General features: G+C 44.8%; 1 protein-coding gene across 5 annotated transcripts in view; it reads right to left on the bottom strand.

Moving 5' to 3' along the window:
• Positions 1-2,752, bottom strand: part of pigg (phosphatidylinositol glycan anchor biosynthesis class G) — a 37,100-nt gene extending 34,348 nt beyond the window's left edge. For 3 of the 5 annotated variants that reach the window (XR_006309076.1, XM_043674251.1, XM_043674253.1), the window contains exon 1: positions 2,559-2,752. Coding sequence is in view for 3 of the 5 variants with exons in the window: in XM_043674251.1 (XP_043530186.1) it covers positions 2,559-2,712 (154 nt within the window). In the remaining 2 variants the exon portion in view is untranslated. The remainder of the gene's footprint in view (positions 1-2,558) is intronic. The other 2 variants (XM_043674249.1, XM_043674250.1) reach the window with 2 other exon arrangements.
• Positions 2,753-22,361: the final 19,609 nt, after the last annotated feature.

Genomic DNA, 22,361 nt, shown 5'->3' with positions numbered 1-22,361 from the left:
CCCCCCCCCAACACACCAGTCTCCTGCCCCGCTGTGCTTTTCTAGCGCCACAGTTTTTGATTATGATCTCCAGCATCTGCAATCCTCACTTTCTCCTGACCTCCAACAACCATGACCATCTTGCTATGTGCCAGGTATGTCTCCAACCAGTGGTATTTTCCCTACTTACCATTGTTTCCAATTTTGTATCACCTGTATCTCCAAATTGTGTCAAAATGATGACTTATAATATGAGATTATCACTGCCTCTTTTCATAAACCACCATTATTTTCCCTTTTCCACAGTCCTAGGCACAGATAATGTTAAAGGATGCTCCAAAGGTATCAGCTAAAATAATGTACCCTCGATCTAAATTCAAAATTACAGAAGTGTTTATAAATCTCTCAATTTGAATGGGTAGAAATGCAACAAAAAAAAGGCAGCAAATGTACTAAATTAAATAACAACACTGAGTGACACTCACCGGGCCTTTAAACGGTTCATCTTTGCCTCAAAAGTGTGGTACTTCAAAATTTTGAATATATTGAAATGTTTATGCAAATTGTTGAAGCAATGTAAACCACCATACAGCACAACTTGCCTGAAATGTAATTGTGCTGTTCATCCACACTTTCAAATCTAAAAAGCTGATTCTCAATTTTAAGCCAGGTAGACTTAATACTCAGTTATTGACTTATAATGAAGAACAAGGACAATGTTAATTTTTACAACTCTAAAACAACAAGCTGAAGGATAGGGAGACGAGCTATATAAATGACCACTAAAGTAATGCCGACCTTTCTTACCCCATTAGTTCAACACCAAATATAATGGGTTTACTGTGCTACTCAAATATGTTAGCATTTAGAAATGTTACAATTTAGGCGTTTTGTTCTATTGTCTGTGAAACAGTGGTGCACACAGATTAGGAAACGAGACATTTACTTTGTTCTGCTGTCCATCAAACAGGTAAAGAAATAATCAGATACAATATCAAACAGAACAAGTGATTCATCGACTGTATCAGAAACTCAGAGGTATTTAGCCCAAGCAATTCAAGCTTTAATACATAGAACCGCCATCTCACAAAGAACTGCACAGGGATGTTGAACCAAAGCAGCATATGGTACATCGGTTCTTATTATCACTGAAATAGTGGCCTGTGTATCAGTAGAAGAAAAAGTGCGGCAGATCTAGCCTTGCCGCTGCCTTATGTTACTGTCTGCATTGGCCTCAGTAGCACATGTGTGGAATTAATGCTCAAGTGGCAGTGGGTGGAGACAGGGAAGCAGCAGCATTGCAGGGCATTGGGTGCAGGGACAGGGAAGTGGCAGCATTGCAGGGCACTTGGTGCAGGGACAGGGAAGTGGCTGCATTGCAGGGTATTGGGTGCAGGGACAGGGAAGTGGCAGCATTGCAGGGTATTGGGTGCAGGGACAGGGAAGTGGCTGCATTGCATCGCACTTCATGCAGGGACAGGGAAGTGGCTGCATTGCAGGACATTGGGTGCAGGGGCAGGGAAGTGGCTGCATTGCAGGCCATTGGGTGCAGGGGCAGGGAAGTGGCTGTATTGCAGGGTATTGGGTGCAAGGATAGGGAAGTGGCTGCATTGCAGGGCATTGGGTGCAGGGACAGGGAAGTGGCTGCATTGCAGCGCACTTCATGCAGGGACAGGGAAGTGGCTGCATTGCAGGGCACTTGGTGCAGGGACAGGGAAGTGGCTGCATTGCAGGGCACTTGGTGCAGGGACAGGGAAGTGGCTGCATTGCAGCGCACTTCATGCAGGGACAGGGAAGTGGCTGCATTGCAGCGCACTTCATGCAGGGACAGGGAAGTGGCTGCATTGCAGCGCACTTCATGCAGGGACAGGGAAGTGGCTGCATTGCAGGGCACTTCATGCAGGGACAGGGAAGTGGCTGCATTGCAGGGCACTTGGTGCAGGGACAGGGAAGTGGCTGCATTGCAGGGCAGTTCGTGCAGGGACACACAAGTGGCTTCATTGCAGGGTATTGGGTTCAGGGACAAGGAAGTGGCTTCATTGCATGGCACTTGGTGCAGGGACAGGGAAGTGGCTTCATTGCAGGGCACACTTGGTGCAGGGACAGGGAAGTGGCTTCATTGCAGGGCACTTGGTGCAGGGACAGGGAAGTGGTTTCATTGCAGGGCACTTGGTGCAGGGACAGGGAAGTGGCTTCATTGCAGGGACAGGGAAGTGGCTGCATTGCAGGGTATTGGGTGCAGGGACAGGGAAGTGGCTTCATTGCAGGGTATTGGGTGCAGGGACAGGGAAGTGGCTGCATTGCAGGGCACTTGGTGCAGGGACAGGGGAGTGGCTTCATTGCAGGGTATTGGGTGCAGGGACAGGGAAGTGGCTTCATTGCAGGGTATTGGGTGTAGGGACAGGGAAGTGGCTTCATTGCAGGGTATTGGGTGCAGGGACAGGGAAGTGGCTGCATTGCAGGGCACTTGGTGCAGGGACAGGGAAGTGGCTGGTTTCCAAGCCGGCGCTCAGGGCGAGTGAGCGGGAGTATGTGGGACCGATCCCTGCGGCCGGGCCCACTCTGCAGACCGGGGTTACCTAGCGCAGGCTCTCCCGGGATCTCCGACACCTTGGCTTTCGCGGATCCAAATGACTTCAACGGGCTGGGGAAGAATCCGTGCAGGAAGACGGCCATCCCGAAGAGAAGTCCCAGGAGGCCGCAGCAAGCGAACAGCGAAGACCGGAGCCTCATCGTCCCAGCGCCGGCCTAGCCGGACTGCGCAGGCGCGGGGGAACCGGGCCGTGTCGGAGGTGGGACCAATCAGAATTAGGGGCGTGGCCAGTTGCCTTGGGGCGAGGAGTTCTCTGTAGGCGGGGTCAGGCTGTCGGGGGGCGGGGCCACACGTCTGGGGGGCGGGGTCAGCTAACCCGGTCTGTTCCGTGTGGAGGGCGGAGCCATGCTGTTCGGGGGGCGGGGTCAAGCACCTTTCACCTTTGGCGCAAAAAACCTTCCCACATTAAACCTATTCCCCTGAAGTATTTGAAATTTCCATCCTGGGACAAAGACTGCTGAGGGGTGACCTTACAGAGGTTTATAAAATCATGAGGGGCATGGACAGGATAAATAGACAATGTCTTTTCCCTGGGGTGGGGGACTCCAGAACTACAGAGCGTAGGTTTAGGGTGAGAGGGAAAAGATATAAAAGAGACCTAAGGGGCAACTTTTTCACGCAGAGGCACGTATATGGAATGAGCTGCCAGAGGTGGTTGTGGAGGCTGGTACAATTACAACATTTAAAAGGCATCTGGATGGGTATATGAATAGGAAGGGTTTAGAGGCATATGGGCTAAGTGCTGGCAAAAGGGACTAGATTAGGTTGGGGTATCTGGTTGGCATGGATGAGTTGGACCGAAGGGTCTGTTTCCATGCTGTACATCTCTCTGATTCTCTGACTCTATATATGCCTCTTATAATTTTATGTACTTCTATCGGGTCGCCACTCAGCCTCTGACCCTCTAGTGAAAACAATCCAAGTTTGTCCAACCTCTCCTTTAGGTGGCATCTTCCTGGACAGCCTACAGCCCAGAGGACTTAACATTGAGTTCTCCAATTTCAAATAACCTCCCTTCCCATCCCTGACTCCCTTTCGAGCCCCTCCCACTGCCTTCAATTCCTATGATTGATCCTGCCTTCCAACTCCCATCGACCAACTAGTTCATACCCTCTACCTGTATCTGTGTTCAGCTATGCTTACCTGACCACCTCCCCCTCTCCCCACTCAAAACTCTCCCGCAACCTCCCCTTATGTGTAGCTCCTCTTACATCCACCCCCAGTCCTGAAGAAGGGTTACATCCAAAATGTTGACTTCTCCACCTCCTGATGCTGCCTGGCTTGCTGTGTTCTTCCTGCCTACTGCTTGTCAACCTTTCCTTATAGCTAGTACACTCCAATCTAGGCAACATCCTGGCAAATCTCTTCTGCACCCTGTCCAAAGCCTCCACATCCTTCCTACAGTGTGGCAACCAGAACTGCAATTAATACTCCAAATGTGGTCTAACTAAAGTCTTAAATAGCTGCAACATGACTTGTCAAGTTTTATAATCAATACTCTGACCATTGAAGACATGCATGCCATACATATCATCCTGAAGAAGGGCTTATGCCCGAAACATCGATTCTCCTGCTCCTTGGATGCTGCCTGGCCTGCTGCGCTTTTCCAGCACCACACTTTTCAGCATACATCTCATCCACTTGTGTTACCACTTTCAGGAAGCTATGGACTTACAGCAAAGATCCCTCTGGCTATCAATGCTCCTAAGAGTCCTGCCATTTACTGTATACATTCCTCTTGTGTTTGACCGCCTAAAGTGCATCATCTCACATTTGTCTGGATTAAACTCCATTTCCCATTTCTGAGCCCCAGTTTCCAACTGATCTATATCCTGCTATATCCTTTGATAACCGTCCTCACTATTCAGAACTTCAATAACTGTCAAGTCTTCAGCAAATTTACTCATCATCCAAGTCATTTACATGTATTACAAACAACAGAGGTCCCAGCAGTGATCATAGAAACATAGTCATTCAGCATGGATACACATCCTTTGGTCCAATTAGTCCATAGTGACCATGTTCTCCAGCTAAACTAGTCCCCCTTGCCTGAGCTTGGCCCATACCCCTCCGAATCTTTCCTATTCATCTATCTATCCAAATATCTTTTAAATGTTATAACTATACCCTCACCTACTGCCTCCTCTAGCAGTTCATTCCATACATTATGAATGCATGCACTCTCTGCATGAAAAGGTTGCCCCTCAAGTCCCTTTTAAAATCCTTCTCCTCTCACCTTAGTGATATGCCCTCTAGTTTTGAACTCCTCTACTGTAGTGAAAACACCTTTGCTAATCACCTTATCTATGCTCCTGGTGATTTTATAAATCTCTATAAGGTCTCCCCTCAAACCCCTTCGCTCCAATGAAAAAAGTCCCAGCCTATGCAGCCTCTCCTTATAACTCAAACCCTCCAGTCCCAGTAACATCTTTATAAACCTTTTCTGAACCCTTTCTAATTTAACAAAATTCTTCAAGAAAATAAAGGTTTGTCAATAAAGCCATGCTCAGAGTGAAAAATTGTACTTGCCCCCTGTGGAATACCACTGCTCACAGACTTCCACTCAAAAAAAACACCTCTTAACAACCAGCAACTGTCTTCTATGACCAAGCTAATGTTGTATCCAATATGTCAACTCACCATGGATCACATGTGACTAAATCTGGACAAGCCTACCATACATTTGAGTTGATATTTCTCTGCACCTTTTCTGTATCTGTAACACTATATTTTGTGTTCTGTTCTATTACCCTGATGTACTTAGGTAAGGTATAATTTGTCTGGTTAGCACGTAAAACTATATTTTTCATTGTATCTCAGTACATGTGACAATAATAAATCAAATCAAATCAATATTGTTAGCCACTAATGGTCGCCATTAGCAGCTGTTCTTTCTCCCAGGCTTACCTTTACCCATTCCTTTGTCTCTCAACTGTTTCTCTATCTCTCTCTGAGCTCCACCTCTACTTGTCATTTCCTTCTCCCCACTTCCCTAATCACATTTTCAGCATGTATACCAACTCTTTCCCAGCTAATGTCAGTCCTGAAGAGGAGTCACTGGACCTGAACCATTCGCTCTGCTTTCTCTCCACAGATGCTGCCAGACCTGCTGAATTTTTCCAGCGATTTCTGTTTCTGTGTGTGTAGTGCTCATGTAGAGGTGGGCAGGATGGATAATATTTACCTTAATCTTCCTTTTGTAGTAATTGTTGAATTCAGCTAAATCAAAAATAGTTCAACCTGATTTTTTTTATCCGTGCCTGTTATTTCAGAGCTAGCTTTAACTAATTTATTTTAAATAGATTAATTCCTCTCTTTAAACATAATACTGCTCAGAAAATCTGGGCAGATTTTCACAAGATAAACTCAAAGTCCGATTAGTTTCCTTTATCACTAACTTCTACTTCGCTATATTGTCAATGTTATTATGTTAAAAATAATGGAGATACATTAAACTTTTATCAATTCACTATTTTAATCCAACACATGTACACACTGCACCATGTTCACAAGGGAGCAGAGCAAGCCCAGGCCAGCCAGGGGGATGAGTCCAGGACACAGGCCATCGCGTGGAGGCAGCGAGGCCTTGTGTTCTGAAGCCTGGTGGGCATGGACTCAGTGAAAAAGGACTATAATTTGAGTGCTTTAAAGACACTTTTTATTCTAATTCTGGGCTATTTATACTCTGTATCAAGTATTTCCATGCTAGTCTGTTTTTCAACTATTTCAATTGCGTAACAACACAAAGTATCTGTACCTAGGTACCCTCTACCTGAGATGGCCCCGAGAGGTGACATTATAAACCTTTCACTGCACTCATTCAAGTGCATTTGACAATAAATGCTATTCTATTCTAAATACAAACAGGTTACATTTCAAAGTGTACCAGAACACCACACTTTAAATGATTTAGCGGATTAACTTCCATTGATAGTTTACAAATTAACATGCCCATGTGAGATCCTCTCAGAGTAAATTAATAATTTTACTTTAAACAGTTTAATGACAACATTAAAAGAGCACATGGAATAGGATAAATAGACAAAGTCTTTTCCCTGAGGTGGGGGAGTCCAGAACTAGAGGGCATAGGTTTAAGGTGAGAGGGGAAAGATATAAAAGAGACCTAAGGGGCAACTTTTTCATGCAGAGAGTGGTACAATTGCAACATTTAAAAGGCACCTGGATGGGTATACGAATAGGAAAGGTTTGGAGGGATATGGGCCAGGTGCTGGCAAGTGGGATTAGATTGGGTTGGGATATCCAGTTGGCATGGACAGGTTGGACTGGAGGTTCTGTTTCCGTGCTGTACATGTCTATGATTCTAAACTGAAATGCTCACAACTGTGGATGTTTCAATGCTGCAAATCTACAGTTATTCCATTAGGTGGCAGCAGTGACCCACTGATAGCTTGTTGCACCCTTACAACATGCCCCAATTCGACACTGACAATTTCTAATTATTAAGTGCTTTTAATATAGTCAAAAATCTGAAGGTGCTTCACAGAAACATTATAAAGAACGTGTCACACCAAGCCACATAAATAGATATTATGACAGAAAATCATAAGGTTTGGTAGCAGAGGTAGGAAAGATGCCTTAAAGGAAAAAAAACGTTGAGAGGGCTGAAATGTTCCGGAAGGGGCCTAGGCAGCTGAAGATACAGCCACCAATGGGAGAACAATGAACTTTAGAGATACAAAAGCGCTGAATTAGAGAAGCACAGATATCTTGTCAGGTTATGCAGTTAGAAGAGATAGGATGGGACAAGGCCATGGAGAGATTTAAATTATGATTGAGGATTTCAAAATCAAGTCTTGTAATCATAATTCAATGCAAGACTGGATAACAGCAAATTAAGAATTGCTGCAGGTTAAGACACGGGTAGCAATATTTTGCTAAACTCCAAATTTATGGAAGTTAGAAAGTAGGAGCATGTTGGAAGAAAGGTATCAAAACTGTCTGAGCAGTGCATAAGCTGAGACAGGATGACATTGAGCAATGTTATAGATGTGGGGACATAGACTGTCTTAGTGATGGCACAAATACAAAGTCAGAAATTCATCTGAGGATCAAATGCAGGCACAAATGTTATGAAAAGATTGGCTGAATCTCAGAGCCTAGGGATGAAGTCAGTAGCTAAGGAACAGAGCAAGGTTCAAACACAATGGTTTCTGTCAATTGTTCATGAGCTAAAACCTTCTGGTGAAATAACAATGAATTTAATGCAGATGCAATTATTAATGCATAACGCATCCAACACCTTGTGGCAAGAACAAGTTGCAAACTGCTGCAAAATGCTGTACCATTAATGTTACTCTGATGTTAGCCACGTGGAAAGGGCAGGTCAGCCACAGATGATGAGATTTATTGAGCTGCAACAGCTCTCAATTTCACAATCTCAATCAACTTCAGCTGAAGCTGCAGAATCTCATTCCTGTGCACACGGTATCATCTCTATCTTCCAAGTGTGTATATTCTTTATGGGCTAACATGGTGTAGTGTGTGATGGTAACTACCTTCTAGTCTAAGAAGAGTTTTGTGTAGTAAACAGGAAGTAGCTTATTGGTTTTTCTGTAATTAATTCCAGGTTATAAATATAGTTCTTCATTATTACCAAGACTAATGTGAGGACTTAACCTTAGCTCGGTCTCCCACAAGATCCTATTCTACACCTTCTGCCAGCTCCTCATTGCAGTTGGTCAAGAATTAACCCTATCTGACCCTTCCAGACCCATATACTACAATTCATATGGGTTCTAAATTGTTAGAATAAAAAGACATGAGAAATGTTAAATATTTATAATTTTTTGTGTGTTATCATTTGGTCTTCATTTCTCTATTATTCCAATCTATTATTCCCTCAATTTATCTTCCAGAACATCATCTTACCCTTCTACAGTATCGCTCTTTGGCAATTGTGCCATTGCTCTTTCTCTATCCTTAAATCTTATTGATTGAGCAGATATAGGTCCCACCTGAGGCTCTGATGTTCTGTTCCCTGTATGTGACATACTTCCAGCTGGCTACAGAAGAGAGGTGGACCTGAAGAGTGAAAGAAGCAGCCTAACAAATGGAGCACACGATATGAAATAGTGCAAGATCCAGTCGTTTGTACACCTGCTCTTGCACTCAATAAACATTCTGAAGCCTGCCTTTATCTTTTTTTAATTCCTATAAAAGATATTTATTTGTCCTCAAACCTCAATTTTCTCAGATGATGATCTCCTTTCTCAGTCGCAAGTGCAGAAGAAATGCTTGACTTCTGGACAAGAGATCAAGCCATTAGTTACAATGGAATGAAAAGTTATTGTGTGAAGCATGACACACATGCAATGTTTCAGCACAATTCACTCTGTTTTCAGCTGAGCAAATTAACTTGAATCAAATCCTGTGTGCACAATACTTTAACTGTTGTTCATGGGCTGTGGGCTTCACTACTAAGGTTAGCATTTAATGTTCAATACTAATTGTTCTTGAAAAGATAGTGGTGTGCCATCATACTAACTGTTGCAGTTCATGTTTGTAGATACACCCACAGTGTTGTTAGAGAGGGACTTGCAGGTTTTTATCTGACAACAATGATGAAACAATAATATATTTCCAAGTCAAGATGGTCAGCGGTACGGAGGAGATCATGAAAAATCATGATGTTCTCATGCATCTGCTCTCCTTGCCCCTCATTGGAAGGAATCTTAATGAGTTAATGCAGTAAGACTGTTATCACCATGCCATAGTGGTATGGGTAGTGTCTGTTTGAAGTGATGGATCGTGTGCTGATCAAGTGAGTGCATTGTACAGGAAACTGTTAAATTTCTTGAGTGTTCTTGGGGCCAACCAGGCTAGTTCTTAATGTTACAAATACTTAACTGTGTTGAACAGACATGTTTTATAAGACCTCCCTTAAATTAAGGCGAAATAAAGAGTTTCGGGAAGAGGGGTGATGAAGTCATATTAGACACACCTGCTCGGAGATGTGCAAAATGGTCATCATGATGATTAAAATACAAACCTATTGAAACATCAAAAGATTGACTTTATACTTGGGACAGTTGCTTCTTGAGATTTAGAGCAGCAAAAAGTACAGGTAAACTCAGGTAAAGTTCTTTTAACTTGCCTTTTTGGTTTTGCAGCAGTGAAGTTGCCAGCTAGGGCAGTTGCATGGTCTTCCTGCAGAATGTGGGAGGTCGGGGAGACCACCATCAACCCTGACGACTACACCTGTGGGAAGTGCACCCAGCTGTAGCTCCCGAGACACCGTGTTAGGGAGCTGGAGCTGGAGCTGGATACACTCTGGATCATCTGGGATGCTAAGCACTTCATGGATAAGAGTTTTAGTGAGGTGGTCACACCTAAGGTGCAGGCAGAGAGTAGCTGGGTGACCACCAGGAAAGGCAAAGGGAGTAGGCAGACAATGCAGGAATCCCCTGTGGCCATTCCCTTTGAAACCAAATATACCACTTTGGATACAGTTGGAGGGGTGGTGACCAGATGGGGAAAGCAGCAGTAGCCAAGCTGGTGGCACTATGACTGACTCTAGGGCACAGTGGGAAAGGTAAAGGTCAATAGGACCTTAATAATAGGAGACTCAATAGTTAGGACAGACAGGAGATTCTGAGGCCGCAAACAGGAATCCAGGATGGTGTATTACCTCCCAGGTGCCAGGGTTCAGAATGTCTCGGAACAGCTGCTGAACGTTCTCAAAAGGGAGGGTGAACAGCCAGAGTCATTGTGCATGTTGGCACAAATGACATTGGTAAAATGGGGATGAGGTCCTGCAGAGTGATTATAGAGAGCTATGAAGCAAGTTAAAATCCAGAACCTCGTTGGTGATAATCTCTGGCTTACTTCCAGTGCCACGTCCTGGTGAGGATAAGAACAGGACAATATGGCAGATAAATGCATGGCTAAAGAATTGGTGCAAGGGGCAAGGATTCCGATTTTTAGATCATTGGGATCTTTTCTGGGGCAGAGGTGACCTGTTCAAGAGGGACGGGTTGTACTTGAACTGGAGGGGAACCAATATCTTGGTGGCCAGGTTTGCTGGTGCTGTGGGAGGGATTAAATAAGATTGGCAGGGGAGTCAGGTGGGGTGCGATCCTCAACAGCAGGAAGGCAAGTGCAAGACTCGAAGGAGATGCATTAATCAGAAATAGTAAGTTGAAGAAACAGATCAGGCTGGAACACAACAGGGAGCAAGGAATGCCTGTTGGATTAAATTGCATTTACTTCAATGCAAGAGGGCTGATAGGTAAGACTGATGAACTCAGGGTGTGGATAGGTACGTGGGACTAGGATGTTATAGCCCATTATGGAAACATGGCTAAGGGAGGGACAGCTTAATGTGCCAGGGTATGGGTGCTTTAAGCAGGACAGAGGTGGTGGTGGAGGGGTAGGGAAGTTGCATTTTTGATTAAGGCGAGTATCACAGTAGTAATCAGAGATGAACTAACTGAAGGATCATCCAGTGAGGTTCTGTGGGTGGAGCTAAGAAATAAGAAGGGGATGGTGATGCGATTGGGGTTGTACTATAGGCCCCCAAATAGTCAAATGGAATGAGAGGAACAAATACGCAGGGAATTGGTGAGACTTGCAGGATCAAAACGTTTGCCATTGTAGGGAATTTTAATTTTCCTAACATGAACAGGGATTGCCAGAGTGTAAAGGGCTTAGATATAGTGGAACTTGTTAATTGTGTTCAGGAAAGTTTCCTCAAACAGTTTATAGAGGGTCCTAGTCGAGAAGGGGCAAAACTTGACCTATTCTTGGGAAATAGGGCAGGACAGGTGACAGAAGTAACGGTGGAAGCACACCCTGGGACCAGTGACCATAGTTCTTTTAATTTTAAAATAGCAATAGAGAGGGACAAAACTGGTCCACAGGTTCAAATTCTAAACTGGGGCAAGGTGAATTTCGATGGAATTAGACAGGAGTTTGCAGGGGCTGATTGGAGTAGTTTGCAGGCAAAGGGACCCCCGGCAAGTGGGAGGCCTTTAAAAGTGAGATAGCTAGAGTTCAAAGTCTGTATGTTCCTGTGAAGTGAAGGGTAAGATTGGCAGGAATAGTGAACCCTGGATGACACGAGATATTGAGGCTTTGACCAGGAAAAAGGAGGTATGGCTGAGGTACAGGCAGCTGGGATCAAGGGAATCAGGAGGGTGAAAAGGGGGCACGAGATAGGCTCAGCTGAGAAGGTTAGGGTGAATCCAAAGAGGCATGGTGGCTCAGTGGTTAGCACTGCTGCCTCACAGCACCAGGGTCCCAGATTCGATTCCAGCCTCGGGTGACTGTCTGTGTGGAGTTTGCACATTCTCCCTGTGTCTGTGTGGGTTTCCTCCGGGTGCTCCGGTTTCCTCCCACAGTCCAAAGATGTGCAGGTCAGGTGAATTGGCCATGCTAAATTGTCCATAGTGTTAGGTGCATTAGTCAGAGGGAAACAGGTCTGGTGGGTTACTCTTCGGAGGGTCGGTGTGGACTGGTTGGGCCGAAGGGCCTATTTTCACACTGTGGGGAATCTAATCTAATCTGTATTCAAGGAAAAAGAATAACTAGAGAGAGATTAGGGTCCCTCAAGGACCAAAGTGAACATATATGTGTAGAACCACATGAGATGGATGAGGTTCTTGGTGAATATTTCTCCTCTGAGTTTATCGTGGAGAAAAACATGAAGGCTTGGGGAAGATTGTGGTGATATCTGGGGATAGTCCATATCACAGTTGAGGAGGTGTTGGATGTATTGGAATGTATGAAAGTAGATAAATTTCCTGGTCCTGATCAGATATATCCAAGAACACTGCAAAATGCTAGACAAGAAATAGCAGAGGCCCTGGCTGATATTTTTGCATCATCGTTTGCCACGGGTGAGGTCCTGGAAGACTGGAGGTGTAGTGAATGTTGGGCCATTATTCAAGAAGGGCTGCAAAGAAATGTCTGGGAACTATGGACCAGAAAGCTTAACATCTGCGGTGGGTAAGTTACTTGAGAAGATTCTGAGGGATAGGATATACATGCATTTGGAAAGAAAGGATTTGATTAGGGGTAGTCAGTATGGCTTTGTGAGTGGGAGAACATGCCTCACAAATTTGTTAGAGTTCTTTTAATGAAGTGACCAGGAAGGTTTATGAGGGCAGGGTGGTAGATATGGTCTATCTGGACTTCAGTAAGGCCTTTGATAAGGTTCCATGTGATAGGCTGCTCTGAAAGGTTAGATCACATGGAATCTGGGGGAGCTGGCAAATTGGATACAGAATTGGCTTGATGGTAGGAAGCAGAGGCTAATAGTGGAAGGATGCTTGTCGGACTGGAGGCCTGTGACTAGTGGAGTACCTCAGGCCCATTGCTGTTTGTTACCTATATCAATGATTTGGATGAAAATGTACTTGGCAAGATTAGTAAGTTTGCTGATGACACTAAAATAGGCGATATCGTGGACAGTGAGGAAGGTTGTCAGAAATTGCAGCAGGACCTTGATCAGCAAGGGAAGTGGGCCGAGAAATGGCAAATGGAGTTTAATAGAGATACAAGTGAGGCCTTGCATTTTGGAAAGTAAAATCAAGGTAGGAGTTTCATGGTGAATGGTAGGGCCTCAAGGAGTGTAGTGGAACAGAGGGATCTTGGAGTTTGGATTTACAGTCCTCTGAAAGTGGAGTCACAGGTAGACAGGGCAGTGAAGAAGGCTTTTGACATACTGGTCTTCATCAGTCAGGGCACTGAATATAGAAGTTGGGAAGTTATGCTGCAGTTATACAGGACATTGGTGAAGTATTACTTTGAGTACTATGTTCAGTTTTGGTCACCTTGTTATATGAAGGATGTTATTAAACTGGAAAGAGAGCAAAATAAATTTAAAGGATGTTGCCAGGACTCAATGCCTGAGCTATAGGAAGAGATTGGATAATTCAGGACCTTTTTCCTTAGAGCATAGGATACCGAGGGGGGACCTTATAGAGATGTATAAGATCATGAGAGGCACGGAGAGGGTGAATGCACTCAGTCTTTTTCCCCAGGGTTGGGGAATCAAGAACCAGAGAATGTCAGTCTAAGATGAGAGGGGAAAGAATAAAGGGGAACCTGAGGGGCAACATTTTTACACAGAGAGTGGTACGCATCTGGAATGAGCTGCCAGTGGAAGTGGTTGAGGCAAGTACATTAACAACATTTAAATACATGGATAGGAAAGGATTAGAAGGATGCTGGCCAAGTGCAGGGAAATAGGGTCAGTGTGGATGAACAGTTTGGTTGGCATGGACCAGTTTGGGCCAAAGGACCTGTTTCTGTGCTGTAGGACTCTATGACTCTAGAGAGGCAGCAGGCTACAACAGATACTGTTTTGTGGAAGAACAAATTAGTTACTGTTGTGAAGAACAGACTCTTGCGTTCATTAAAAACAGGATGTTCCTGTTTGAAAGGTACAAGGTAGGATAAGTGGGGCTTTGAAGAACTAAGGAACAGCGGTCATCAAGTTGTGCATTCACTTCCTGATGAAAGTTGAGATGGAAGACCTAAATTGAGTAGAACAACCTTTGAAAGATATTGAAGGTTTGAGCCTCAGGTAAAAGGAAGTTATGAACCTTCTGGAGAGCTGGGAGTTACTTTGAATTTGTTCTTGTAATGTAATCCAACGGCAAGTCGTGTAGCGCACATTAATAAGGGTTATAAAATGTAAATGATTGTGTAAATGGGGGAATACTGTTAGTTTGGTCTTTTGGTTACTTGTTAAGTAATGATTAATATATGTTGAGTTTACTTTATTTCTAACAGCAAAAGTCTTTTTTGGTTACTTTTATCAATTGCTGAAAAATTTGTCTCAATAAAACATTACTGATCTTTACAGTGATCCTATCACTTGTCAATTGTGGGAAAACTTTAGGAAGTTAGGAGGTGAGTTACTATCCCAGCCTCTGACCAGCTCTTGTATCCACAGTATTCATATGGCAGGAGGTGTTCAGTTTCAAGGAGGTTAAAGTTTAATAGTAAGTCCCAGGAACTCGAATGGTGGGTAATGCAGAAAAAAAAAGCTACTGAACATGAAGAAGAGATGGTGCTGTCTTGTTGGAGAGGGTACTTACCCTATCCTTGCCTGATACGAATGCTCCTTATCAGCCTATGCTTTGTTGTCCAGGTCATGATCCATATGGACACAGACAGCTTCAGTCATGAGGAGTTGCATAAAAAAATTCAATCATCAACAAACATCCCTTCTTGTGGCCTTGTATTGGCAGGAAGGTCACTGATGAAGCAGCTGAATGTGTTTGCATGTAGGCCACTATCTTTTGGAACTTTTGAATCATGTGGGGGTTGAGATGATTGGCTTCCATTAACCACAGTAATTTTCCTTTATGCTAGATATGATACTAGCATATTTATTTCCCGCGATTCTGGTTGACTTCAATGGTCCCTAATACCCCAGTTAGTCCAAACTGTCTTGATGTTAAGGGCCATCAAAATCACATTGTCTCTGGAATTCAATTATTTTGTCTATTGTTGTATCAAAGCTATAATGAGATTTGTAACTCTGGAGTGGTCCTGCCTGAACTGAAGCTGACCCTCAGTGAGCAGATTTCCGGTGAGTAAGTGTTGCTTGATAGCTCAATAGCACCTTCCATCGGTATGCTGATGATGACAGTGGACTGATGGGTGGCAATTGGCCAGAGTGGATTTGATTTATGTAATAATGGAAATCATTTGGGTAACCTGGGCTAGGAGCTTAGGGAAGGGACTGTGAACATGGGTCTTGAGATAATGACAGGTGTGGTCCACTGTCTCTGCATTTCCACTTGGTAGGTCACTCAAGACCTCACTGCAACTAACCAGCACTGCTCATCCTTGAAAACCAAGCATTTACAACATCCAACAGAAAGTACAGAAATGATTCTAATTAAACAACATTTTGAGTGCCTGAATATTATACGGAGTTGCTGCCACACTGATGGCAGCAAACTTGTGATCAAAGCAGGTGGTATATTTGGTGTAGAGAGTATTTCATTATGATTTTTCTTCAACTGTTTTTATTAATGCTAAAACAAAAATAATGGATGATACAGCTAACTTGATTGTTGTTGCCATTCCGACAATACACCACTCCTTTTGCCATCATTTTCTACTGCTCAGAAAAACCTTGATTAGTTTCATGAGATGTATTTCCATGGGAACACCACCCTTTTAAAAGCAGATTATTCTAACAATGTAAACAGAAGCTCCAGAACACAGTGTAAGTGTGAGGATATGGGTTGACAGGTGCAAATGCTGTACATGGACTTCCAGATCAGAGTCTTGTCACTGCCATGGGACAATGGACTGAACTTTCCCACATGAGCCATGACCTAGGTGGGGAGATCAGCTCCTGGTCACGATTCAGGAACAGTGACAGGATGTTGGATGGTATATTCCTGGAGATGGTCATTTTGGAAGCCATCTCCAGGAGCCCTGTTCACTAAGGGGACAGTGGCTGGGTACTACCATCTGAAGGTTCAATCAATGGGGCCATCCAGATGACTGCAAGCCATCTTCACATAATGGGTGATGCTTGGCCATCAGCAGCCATAGCATTGGTATTACCTCTACTGGGAGCAAAGTGGCTGGCATTGCAGCAGTGCAGGTATTAGTGGAAATGTAGTTCTCTGTAAAATGCCTTCAAGTGTAGGGAAATAAGTGCTGGCCTGGCTGGTGCCACCCTTGAACAAGTGACACAATGGACAGGCCTGCTGCTTGGAGATAGAACCACTTTGTGAATTACTGCTGACAAATTATTTTAAATACCCAAATGAACCCAAGCACGAACTTCTCATTGTGAAACTACCCCCCGATCATTTTTTCAATCATGACACATCAGAGACCCCATGTGCCATCAGAAACAACCCTTTTGACTTGAAAGATTGAGGTTAAGTGGTTCAATATCATTTTTAGGTCAATTTTTGTTGATGCCACGTGGCATTAAATGCGGTAGTCTGATTCTGGAAAGGGTGCTTGGAGTTGGGACTGCTTTGGGGAGCTGACTCAATGCACATTTTTCCAATTTCGTCAAACCCAGGCTTTGGAGAACAATATCCTAGAATTCTTAAGTTCGGATGCTGATACTGGTTAACTTGACATGTTGTTTCTGCTATAATCAATAATGAACCTGCAGATATATTCTATCCTAAGATCATTTCATTAGTCTAGATGCTCCTAAAAAGGAGGACACTTCAGTATAGGGCGTTAGCTCCTAATGCCCTTTAATAAAATGAAATATTTCTTGTTGAAATTAGATTCCCTTCGGCCCAACAAGTCCACACCGACCCTCCGAAGAGTAACCCACCCAGACCCATTTCCCTCTGACTAATGCCCTAACCTATGGGCAATTTAGCATGGCCAATTCACCTGACTTGCACATCTTTGGACTGAGGGAGGAAACCCATGCAGACACGGAAAGAATGTGCAAACTCCACATACGCAATCGCCCGAGGCTGGGATCGGACCTGGGACCCTGGTGCTGTGAGGCAGCAATGCTAACCACTGAGCTACTGTTGAGGTACTGATCTAAGGATAAGCTCAACCAGAAACGTTTGCTTTGCCAGAGATAAAGATGGTAGAATCATTAACGTAGCTTTCCAGAACTCTATCACCAAAACCATTGTACAGGCATCAAAATCTCCAGTTCCCTTCAATACAAAGTCATTGACAAGTAAACCGTAAAGTTGCCATTGTCCTACCAGACAATAGAGACAAAAAAAACTGCAGATGCTGGAATCCAAAGTAGACAGGTAGGAGACTGGAAGAACACAGCAAGCCAGGCAGCATCAGGAGGTGGAGAAGTTAACATTTCGGGTGTAACCATTCTTCAGGACTGGGGATGGGTTTAAGGGGAGCTGCGTATAAATGGGGTGGTGGGGGCAGGGATTGAAGTGGGGATAGGTGAAGACAGGTAGAGGGTATGACCTGGTTGGTCAATCGGAGGAATGAATCCACTTGGTGGCAGTGAGGAGTGGAAGGGAGGGGGGAGCGGCTGGGAAGGGAGTCGGGGTATGGTGAAGGAGGTTATTTGAAATCGCAGAACTCAATGTTGAGTCCTCCAAGCTGTAGGCTACGCAGGCAGAAGATGAGGTGATAGTCCTCCAATATGCAGTGTGGTTCGTTGTGGCAATGGAGGAAGCCAAGGATGGTCATGTCAGACAGGGAGTGGGAAGGGGAATTAAAATGGGCGGTGACTGGGAGATCTGGTTCGCCCCTGCGGGCCCGGCTGAGATGCACGGTGAAACATTCCCTAAGTTTACGTTCGGTCTCTCCGATGTTGCGAAGAACACTTTGGAAGCATCTGATGCAGTAAACTAGGTTGGAGGAGAGGCAGGTGAACCTCTGTCTCACCTGGAAGGACTATTTGGGGCCCTGGATGGAGGAGAGGGGGGTGGTAAACTGGCAGGTTTTGCATCTTTTCCGGTTGCAGGGGAAGGTACCTGGGGGTCGGGTGGATCAGTGGGGAGAGTGGCACAAACCAAGGACTGTTGAAGGGAATGGTCCTTATGGAAGACAAAGGGAGATGGGGAGGGGAAAACGTTCTTGGTGGAGGGGTCTAGTTGGAGTTGGCAGAAGTGTTTAAGGATGCTACGTTGTATGTGGAGACTGGTTGGGTAGTAGGTGAGGATAAGGGGGACTCGGTCTTTATTGTGTTTGGAGGGGGCAGGTTTAGAGCAGTGGAACAGGGAATGGAGGTAGAGGGCTGTCTGCATGATAGACAGAGGAAAAGCATGTTGTTTGAAATAGGTGGAACATCTGTGATGCTTGGGAGTGGAATGTCTCCTTGTCTGAGCAGATGCGGTGGAGGTGGAGGAATTGGGAAAATGGGATGGAATTCTGGCAGGATACTGTGTGGGAGAAGGTGTAGTCCAGGTCGTTATGGGAGTCTGTGGGTTTGTAGTAAATGTCTGTCTGGAGACTGTAGCCGGAGATGGAAATGGAGAGGTCAAGAAAGGGGAGGGTGGTATCTGAGATGGACCAAGTGAACTTGAGGGCAGGGTGGAAGTTGTGGGCTAAGTCGATGAACTGCTCCAGTTCAGCCTGGGTGCATGATGCTGCACCTATGTAGTCATCGATGTAACGGCGGAAGAGTTGGGGCACAGTGCCTGGGTAGTGGCTGAAGAGGGACTGTTTGATATAGCCAACAAAGAGGCAGATGTAGCTGGGGACCGTCAGGGTGCCCATGGCCACCTCCTGCATTTGGAGGAAATGGGAGGAGTTAAAGGAAAAGTTGTTGACGGTGAGGACCAGTTCGGCGAGGTGGAGGAAGGTATTGGTGGAGAGGGCCTTGCTGGGTCTGTTGGAGAGGAAGAAGCAAAGGGCCTGGAGGCCATCCTTATGAGGTATGGACACACATAAGGACTGCATGTCCATAGTGAAGATAAAGCACTGGGGCCGGGGAACTGGAAGTTACTGAAGAGATTGAGGGGTGGTTGGTGTTGTGGATGTTGGTGGGAAGTGCCTGAACCAAAGGGGAGACGGTGGAGTTGCAGTGGGGCAGGAGCATGTCAAGATGATGGGTCGGGGTAGTTGGGCATGTGGATCTTGGGGAGCAGATAGAACCAGGCAGTACAGGGCTATGAGACTATGAGTTTGGAGGCAGTGGAGGGGAAATCACTGGAGGCGATGAGGGCATGGACAGTGTGAGTTATTTTGGCCTGATGAGCCACAGTGGGGTCATGGGCAAGGGGGAGGAAGGATGTAATTTTGTAGAGTTAGCTTTCACCCTCTGCAACATAGAGGTCCATTCTCCAGGCTACCACCACCAGGACGGAGTGGAGTGTTGCGTGTTCGGAAGGGGTGAGGTTGGAGTGGGTGAGGGGTGTGGGGAAATTGAGGTTGCCGATGTCATATTGGCAGTCAGCAATGAAGAAGTTTAGGGCGGGTCCAAGGCCGGTGGTGGGTGACCAAGTGGAGGAGGAAGGTTGGAAGTGGGAGAAGGAATCCTCAAAGGGAAGTTGGAAGATTTTAGTCAAAGAAGAAGGCATGGAGGCAGAGGCAGAAGAGCTCCACATCATGGCGGGTCCGGAATTCGTTGAGGTCAGGAAATGGCTCACGTTCATACCCCTCCGCCCCCATCGCAATGAATTCTGGACTCAGAAGGGGCCGACAGACCTCCCAGTCAGTGCCCAAAAATCAAATATATTCAAGAAATCAACGTTAATATTTTGGGTTGAGTGACTTGTCCTCAGAAATGATAATAGCGAGAAAATGTTGGTTTATATGCAGAAGATGGGGCGGCGAGAGGGGATAAGGAGTAAACGATAGGTAGGGATGGAGCTCAAAGAGAGAGAGAAGTACAGTTGGACAGACAACGAAATAGATAATGATCTGGTGGGAGGGTGAACAGCTATTATTGGGGACTGTTAGTGGCCAGTCATGGGTTGTGTGTAATAGCAGACTATATAATAACAAGGTCTGATGTGTGGGGTTGGGGTAAGGACATGGGAGAGCTCAAGCCGTAAGGTTATTGAACTCGACATTGAGTCCAGGAGGTTGCAGAGTTCCCAGGTGAAAAATGTTCTTCCAGCTTGCACTGAGCTTTGCTGGAACACTTGCAGCAAGCCCGAGACAGAGATGTTGGCAAGGGAATAGGATGGTGTGTTTACCTGGCAGGCAATGGAAGTTCACGGTTTTGGGGGAAATGCTAGCTTCTATCATAAAGGCTATGATAACAAAACATTTAGAAAGCATTCAAAGAATTGAGCAAAGCCAACTTGGCTTTTTAAAGGCAAATCATGCTTAACAAATCTACTGGAGTTTTTGAGGATGTACCAAGTAAAATAGATCAGGGAAAACCAGTTAATATGGTGTATTTGGATTTTCAAGAGGCTTTTGATAAGTCTCTCATGAGAGGATGGTGAAAAAAAGTTAAAGCAAATGGAATAAAGGTAATATGTTAGCATGAATTGAGAATTAGTTTATGGTTAGAAAACAGAGAGTGGGAATAAATGGGTCTTTTTCCAAATGCAAGGCAGAAACAAATGGGGTAACCGCAGGGCTCAGTGCTTGGGCCCAGCTATTCACAATACATATAAATTACCTGAATGAGGGAACCAAATGCAATATTTCCAAGGTTGTCACAAAACCGGGCAGGATTGTAGTTGTGAGGAGGAGGCAAGAGGCTTCCCAGGGATTTAAACAAGTTGAGTGAGTGGGCAGATGAAGTACAATGTGACTAAATGTGAAGTCTTTGGTATGAAAAACAGAAAGGAAGAGTATTGTTTAAATGATGATATATTGGGAATTGAGGATATACAAAGGGATCTAGATATTTACATAGAATAGAATCCCTACAATGTGGAATCAGGCACTTCAGCCCAACCAGTCCACACCGATCCTCTGCAGAGTAACCCAACCAGATCCATTCCCCTACTAATGCACCTAAGCTACACACCTTGAACACTATGGGCAATCTAGCCTGGAAAATTCACCTAACTGGCACATCTTTGGACTGTGGGAGGAAACTGGAGCATCTAGAGGAAACCCACGCAGACACAGGGAGAATGTGCAGACTCCACACAGACAGTGACCCGAGGTGGGAATTGAACCCGGGTCCCTGGCACCGTGAGGCAGCAGTGCTAACCTTAATAACTTTACACACCAGTAAGTGAAAGCAGACAGGTAGGTGTAGTAAGCAATTAGAAAGGTAAATGGTATATTGCAAGAGGATTTGAGTTCAGAACCACACCTGGAGAATTGCATACAGTTTTGGTCTCCCCACTTTCTTCAAGACATATTTGCCATTGAGAGAGTGCAGCAGAAGGTCACTAGCCTGATACTGTGAAAGGTAAGAATATCTCATGAGGAGAGATTAGTTCATCTGGTCCTGTATTCACTAGAGTTTGGAAGCATAAGAAGGGACCTGATTAAATTCTAACAGGCTGGACAGACAATATTGTGATGATGCTGGCCTGGTCCATAACAATGTACAGAGAGGACGTTTTCCCTGACTGGGGAGTCTAGAACCAGGCCAAACGGTCTCAGGACATAGGAGAGACCATTGAGGACTGAGATGAGGAAATATTCCTTCACTCAAAGGATAGTGAACCAGTGGAATTTTCTACCATAGAACACTGGAGGCCAAGTCACTGAATATATTCAAGAAAGAGATAGATATGTTTTAGATTTTAAAGGTATCAAAGGGTATGGGGTGAAAGTGGGAGTATGGCATTAAGAGGATCAGTCAAAAGGCCACTGAATGGTGGAACAAGTTTGACGGGCCAAATGACCTACTTCTCCTCCAAGTTTCTATGTTCAACATGTTCTGCAACAAGGAGAAAGTGAGGACTGCAGATGCTGGAGATCAAAGTCGGAAGGTGTGGCACTGGAAAAGCACAGCAGATCAGGCAGCATCTGAGTAGCAGGAGAATCGACGTTTGGGGCATAGGTAAAAACAATGACTGCAGATGCTGGAAACCAGATTCTGGATCAGTGGTGCTGGAAGAGCACAGCAATTCAGGCAGCATCCGAGGTGGGGCATAGGCCCTGCCTGACCTGCTGTGCTTTTCCAGCGCCACACATGTTCTGCAACAAACCTGTAAAGTGACAGGATTAATTAATGAATAGAGAGTAGAGGTGTGAGTACCGTAGAAGAAGTGCATTTGAGTACTGTACAGGGGTGCTTTAGTATTTTCTTCATTTCTTATGCTTAGTAAACTTCTGTTTTATTGTTAAAAACAAATCTGCAACATTGCATGCTTATGTTTCACTGAGACACCACTTGATTAAAATGAAAACAAAACAAAATATGATACATGAAACGATATTTCAGACTCCGCTCTGACTTAACCAATAATAA

Source organism: Chiloscyllium plagiosum, chromosome 32, assembly GCF_004010195.1.
Source record: "Chiloscyllium plagiosum isolate BGI_BamShark_2017 chromosome 32, ASM401019v2, whole genome shotgun sequence".
Taxonomy (NCBI): Eukaryota; Metazoa; Chordata; class Chondrichthyes; order Orectolobiformes; family Hemiscylliidae; genus Chiloscyllium; species Chiloscyllium plagiosum.
This window is presented reverse-complemented; position numbering and strand designations above follow the sequence as displayed.